At 34.4% G+C, this 6866-nt stretch overlaps 1 protein-coding gene across 4 annotated transcripts in view; it reads right to left on the reverse strand.

Moving 5' to 3' along the window:
- TFEC (transcription factor EC) overlaps positions 1 to 4839 on the reverse strand; it is a 203492-nt gene extending 198653 nt beyond the window's left edge. For 2 of the 4 annotated variants that reach the window (XM_077114253.1, XM_077114414.1), the window contains exon 1: positions 4609 to 4837. In XM_077114253.1, coding sequence (XP_076970368.1) covers positions 4609 to 4663 — 55 coding nt within the window. In that variant the 5' untranslated portion in view covers positions 4664 to 4837. Of the gene's footprint in view, positions 1 to 1873; positions 2074 to 4608 lie in introns of those variants that run through there. The other 2 variants (XM_077114328.1, XM_077114480.1) reach the window with 2 other exon arrangements.
- Positions 4840 to 6866: the final 2027 nt, after the last annotated feature.

Raw genomic sequence — 6866 nt, forward strand, 5'->3', positions numbered from 1 at the left:
CTTGAACAAGATCCTTCACCTCAAAAACAAAAAAGGAATGTATGCTATTAAAAAAGGAGCAAGTCTCTGTGCTAGGTCACCAGTAGCAAGTTTCAGAAACTTCTTGTTATTCACACACTTAAATTATTTTAGAATTCCTTTAACCTATGACTTTCCACATATATTTAAAATCTTTCTCCTGTTTCCACATTCAAATTTACCTTTCAAATACACTATGTGGCTTACACTTATTATTTTTTTCCTGTTTGTCTCATAAGACACTTCTAAGAAGCAACAATAGTGCCACTTGGATTTTACAGAGTTGACTACAAATGTGAAAAAAAAAAAAAACTTATGGCTGAGTAAAAATAATAAGCTCCTCTGATGTAATGCTATGAAAGATATTTCTGGTCCATTTCATAATTTAAAAGGTTTTTTAAATGTTATTTACTTGCTTCCTCATTTTCAACAATAATGATTGCCAGAACCCTTTATTGCTTTAATTGAACATTATGGGCAAAACAAGAAATTATTTAGTTTTGTGAAAAACTGCAAATTTCTGAAGTATGTACTCCTCTTGTCTGTCACATGTAATTTAAGTAACTAAATATATTTCCAGTTGAGTTTAACAAATTCACATTTAAATTATGCTCACTAAACAATTTAGTTTGTTTTTTAAAAATTCTAACACCATTCCAACATTAAAAAAAAGTAAAAAAAGTGTGCTAATGGGAATTTTAATATCCGAACAGAAAAAATTTTAAGTTCTGAAACACAAGAATGTTTTACGTAGTCCTGTGCTCTCCTGGACTAGGACAGACACTAATGGATAGAGCTATTTTTCCCTTTCTTTTGCTATAACATTCCACTATAATAATATAATGCTATATTATGCTATTACAAAATAAATTGTTTTATAGTATTGCACATAGCCCCATTAATATTATGTGAATTGAAGAGGGCCTTACTTACTGTGATTGTTTTCTTTTTCATATTTAATTATATTCAAATGAGATAACAAAAAGTCGTAATTGTTTTCCTTCACTTTTGTCCTTAAAAATTATAAAATACTGTGCTGATTTTTTAATATGCAATTTATCATGCTTCAAAAAGTAATTATGTTAACCTTGCAAATCTAATTCCAAATAACCTGCACGTTGTGTCAGTCATACCTAATTCAATTGTCACCTCTATTTAATAGTTTTTATTTTTAAATAACTCATTTTTCTTCATTCAAGGGCTCTCTGAAATAGGACGCAGCATGATAAAACAGATGAGTATTAAGTTACAAGTGGATTTATAGAGGTTAATAATGAAAACTAAAGGCCTCATACTCACTAAATTATCAAATTCTGGTCTATACTCAAAACTTTAAGAACAATATTTTTTTTAATTCAAATTACAAAGCATATATCTTTATCAAAGTATACTCCATAAAACAACTTTCTTTTATTCTGTTACTCTTTTTTCTACTTAGATAGATTATTGATAGATAGAGCTAATATTTCATCTGTTTTATATGTAATAATTATATCTTCAACCATATTTTAAGGGATTCATATTTTGCATAAAATAAAATAAAGTAATGCCAATTATCTATAAATTTTGCAAAAAATTTGAAAATATCTTAACACTTTTCACAATTCACCATTTCTTTTTCCTTCTAGCAAAATCATAATTGAAGTATTAGAATCAACTGTTACCAAAATAGTTTATTTTTATCTGTTATTTAAAATGTATCTGTTTCTAAGATATCTAGCAAAATGTAAGTTTAAAAGTTTATAGCATTTAAGCATTTAAGACTACATTGAAAAATTCTGTGTGTTTTTAAAGCTCTGAATAAAATAATTTTAAATTTTATAATTCTAATGAAATAATTTAGAGAAAAGGTTACCTTTGGTAAGGGCTCAGGCACATAATCCGTCTGAGAGTCAATCTCTTCATTTGATTTCTATGTACTGTAAGCATTATCTTTCTACTGACTCCTGCTTCTCTACTTACTCCACTTCTAAAGGAGACCAAGCTCTATAAACCATGATTTACTTCCTCTTTTTGGCATTACATTCATTTCTCATATTCCTGACTATAACGTTAAAGAGAATCAGTAAGATTTAAGAGATCACGATTTGAACAATTTGCCATGCAAAGACCAACTCTGACTCTACTTTTTTTCTTTTTTTCCTCAATCAAATACTTTATTAATTTATCAACAACTATTTACAGACAAAAATTATAGGATATTGATATAAAAACTGAGTAGCAAGTGCAAATTTAAATGTGGAACTGGAGGACAATATTGTCACTTTTAGCTGAAAGATCCCGAAAGAAGATATATTATTTCTCAGTCATAGTCTGGCTTCAGTTTTCCTGAATTTTCCAAACCGTTCTAAGGAACCTGACAAGTAAAGCCAAGAGTGAGTCTTGGGAAACACTGGCCTCACCACAGTCAAAGGATTCGTCAGGACAAGTGTCCGGGATGGGGGTGGGCGGGGGGAAGGCAACGTGTATCTGTGTGTGCTCTTGGTCTGTGTGTGTGTGTATGTGTCTGTGTTTGTCAGTGAATGGGTGTGGTGACCACTAACAAAATTCATCAGTTTCACCCATATTCCTTTCCCCTATACTTCTGCTACAAAGAATTACGCTTTCCTGCTCCCTTGAATTTAGGAGTGGCCGTGGGACTAGTGCAGGCTAATGAAATGGGGAGGGTTTGAAACAGCACTTGTCTTTCCAGTCCTCCTTTCCAGCTTCTGTGGTGATCATGGAAGTGTGCCAATGGAGCTTCCATGAACCTGGGGCCCCTCAAACTATCCTGGACTATCGGCATAAAGGAAAAATAAATTATCATCAGAACTTATTTCTGAAGGTTATGTGCTATAATCTAGCCAATTCTGACTGGTTCAGGGAATAAGATTATGATGATCTATCTTCAAAAGCAGTGTGGACCATATTGTATTCCTCTTCAGAAAAGCAATATGCTCTGCTCACCTCTGTAGAATATGTGGTTATCTTCCCTCTTTAGTGGACTACGGAGAAGCAGTGTGATTGAGTGGAATGAGGACTAGTTTAGGAGATGTGATTACCTGTCCAAAGTAACACAAATAGCAGAGTTAAGACATCTCACTAGTCTGCATTACTTTGGCAAGTCCTGTGAACTCTCTAAACACAATTTTCTCATTTATAAAATGCAGGTAATAATAGTTTTCCTGTCTATTTAACAAAGTTGATTATCAAATAAAATAACATACCATTCTTATATGGTGTCTCCACTAGAGAATAGAAATAAATTCCCAACGACTTAATAATGTACTTTATATACAATTGGTCTTAAATACATGTTTTGACAATTGAAGATAAATTCTATTTCGATAATTATTTAATCCTTTAACTTATGTCTAACTTCATTTATAGAATAATTGAGAACATGTCCTTCAGGAAATACTTTGCTAGAAAGTGTTTAATTACTTTTAAGGTGTTAAATACTTGTTAATCATCTACCATGTGCCAGGCAGTGTTCTAGGCACTAGAGAAATGGATTAGTGAACAAACTAGACAAATCGATGGAGAGAAACAGACAGTGACAAGCAGGAGTTGTATGTGTGGGGGAGGTAGGACAGGAGGGTGTTTTTGACAGGTGGACAGGAAATGCTTCTTTGTTGCTACTTGAGTAGAGAATTGCATGAAGAAATGGAATAAACCAGGAAGATACTTGAGGGCATAGCATTTCAGATGGTGCACACATGCAAGGCCCTGAGGCTGAAATGTTCTTACTTTGAGGAATAGCAAGGAAGCCATTTAGATAGAGGCAAAATGAGCAAGGAGGAGAATATAATGGATGATATCAAAGCCATAGTGGAGCAACTAAATCCCTTGAAGGCCATAATGAGGGCGATGAATTTCATTCTGAGGATGTTAGAAAGCAATAGAGGTTTTGTACAGAGGAGCAATATGATTTCAATTTACACTGCAGAGAGAAGATATTCATATATGACACAGAACTGAGGAGAGGATATTGCTTTTCTGGATATAAATAGTAAATGGAATACTACATTTGAAGATAGATCATTGTAACCTCATCCCCTAAAGTAGTTAGACTTGACTGGGTTATAGCACATAATCTCCAGATGTCAGTAGTTTTAATAATGATATTTTATTTTTCATTTGTGCTCCATGTCCAACACAGTCTATAAGGAGCCAACTGTGGAATCAGGGAGATAAGTTAGAAGCAGTCCAGGTGAGATAGTTGGTTGCAACTGGCTTGATGATATACATATATTCAAACCTGGCTTCTTTCTGCAGTTATTCTCAGGGAGTTGACTAGATTGATACAGCAAAAGTCAAACTGGAGAGTGAAGAAACGTGGCTGCGTGTGGGGGAAAATAAAGCTGTAATATTTACAGCTCATGGCTAAGGGAGGAGGAAAGGAGCCCATTGCTTTATCATATGCATAAAATCAGACTCTGTTTTAAAAGAGAGATTTTATTTGCTTAAGTTGGCGATTTGTAAAAATCTCTCTTCTGTGGGAATATCTGGAACAAAATACTCTATATAAAGAGAAGTACACAGATGCAACATATATGGCTCAAAAAAAAAAAGTGACCAAGGCCCAGAATCTATTCTGATGATACTCACAGTTATTTAGAAAGAATGACCAGCAGCAGGCAGAGAAGGACTGTTCATGGCTCATGATGTCCAACAGGCAGATCAGCCCCGAAGTTTCTGATGAACCCTTAAATCAATATCTTCCCCAAGTCTTATAAGTAACAAGGAGAGAAACATGCCAGGAGACATTACTGGACTACTGTGATATGTCTTTTTTGCAAAATATCCAAAGTTGTTGATTTTCTATTGCAGCAAGAAATTTCCCCTTTGTTACACATGATCAGCAAAATTTCCAGCACTGGGCTTTACAAATCCTTAACTCTATAGAGAAGGGATTTTCCTAAATTTCAGTTAAATTTGAACCAATGGGAAAGCCACCTTCTTAAAATGTAATCCAGTGTTTAATGACAGAGAAGACAGGAAATAGACATGAGCATTTCTAAAGCAGACCCAAAGGAAATGACCATTGCACAGTCAGTTGTTAAGGCTGTTTGGAAACCGGGGTCAGGGTCAGTAGGAAAAGCGAAGGGAAGCACGATCTGGGCAGTCCATGCCAAAAAGTCCTCTGGAACTAAGGAAGAAAGGTCAAGCCTACTAGGAGTCTACATCTTGCAGCCAGAGCAGCCAGGAAAGCAGTGGTTGCTCCAATTGCCGCTCAAGAACTTCTGAGACTTAATAATGGCCTGCCTCAGACCCAGAAACTGGCTGTTCAATAAAAATCTTTGAAATGTTGGAAGGTCTCTAACTGCCACCATCAGCTGTCAGGAGCATACAGTCAAGGTGATAAAAAGCCCGTAACAGTGTTCGGTTTACCAAAAAACTTTGCCTAGTTTTTCTCTAGGTTAGTCATATGTCCCTTTGAGGGGTTGAATTTGTAACATACATACAGCCTAAACTGAAATAGAAACCAAATACTGGCATAAATAAAGTACAATTTTATTTTGGGTTCATGTAATGGTACAAAGATAAGTGATTCCAGGACTGCTAGGGGAAATCTGTCGTTCTCAACAAGGGGCATCTGTCTCTGGGTTCCATGTGGCTGTCCTGGTTATATCACCTCCTAGAGACAACATCAATTTCTCTCACTTTCCACCAGTCAGAAATAAATTTCTGAGGGAAACTGGGAAACATAATACCTCGCCAGTCGACCATGCTAAAAAATCAGGATTTCTTTTAATAAAGAAGGGAAGACTGTATCTTGGTCGACTGTTAGTAGTCTAGGAACTTCAGAAATGTCATCAATGTAATAGGGTAGACAGGAAGCTATTTGTGGGATTGTTTTTCATTTTATGTATTAAAAAAAAAAACCTAAATACGGTTTTGTGACTTTTTATTTAACTCATTCAGAACAATCTGAAACGTGAGTGACTTTCTTTGTTATCCTCCAACAAAAAGATTCTATGTTCATATATTTGTTTCCCTTAAATATATATATCCTTTGTGTTTACACATTATATTTCTGGAGATACTTTTATTCTTCCATATACCACTTCAAAAATTACCAGCAGTTTAAGAGTTGGAAGATTAAGATTTTATAAAAACTACCATGAAAACTTAACTTTGAGACCTCCATCTCTTCTAAGGAAAAGACTCATTTTAATAAACATCTGCAGACCATATCCTCAAAGGAAAACCCCTTTGACTGAGAAATATTGAGAAAGCATTATGCTGTCTATTTCATCCAAAATTATCACTCCCATTAACAAGCTATTCCATATAATTCCACAGTTAAAGATTATTTTTTAAATCATTATTTTATTCTTACATTAAAGTAAATATACAATATGTTATTTTTCACAAAAAAAGTCAATTGTGATGATAAAAAAATATTTATTCCTTCTAGCCTCCTATATCATGAAGTAGCTAGAAGGAAAAATCTGAGATAATGGTATGGTAGCCCATGACAAACTCTGGGATCTGTCCTGTCACTACTTGTTGAAGAGTGCCTTGAAAACTATTGCTTGTTTCCTTCTTTGCTTTGTATATATGCTGTATTACACAATTTAAAAAGCTAAATGAAAAAGTTAATATACAAGGAAAGAATAACACAAAATAATTATGAATTTTTGCCTGCAGTGGTGATAACCCTAAATAGAAGGTTTAACAGAATTTCAAAAAAAATACTATGATCATTTTAGATCTTAGAGATATACAAAATTTAAATACCTTGCCCAAGGTCACACAGTTAGTACGTGTCAGAGCCAGAACGCCAATTGTAACGGTCTAGAGCTGTATGTGCCCCCCCAAAACCATGTTCTTAAACTTAATCCATTCCTGTGGGTGCCCAG

The sequence above is a fragment of the Tamandua tetradactyla genome, chromosome 1 (assembly GCF_023851605.1).
Source record: "Tamandua tetradactyla isolate mTamTet1 chromosome 1, mTamTet1.pri, whole genome shotgun sequence".
Classification (NCBI taxonomy): domain Eukaryota; kingdom Metazoa; phylum Chordata; class Mammalia; order Pilosa; family Myrmecophagidae; genus Tamandua; species Tamandua tetradactyla.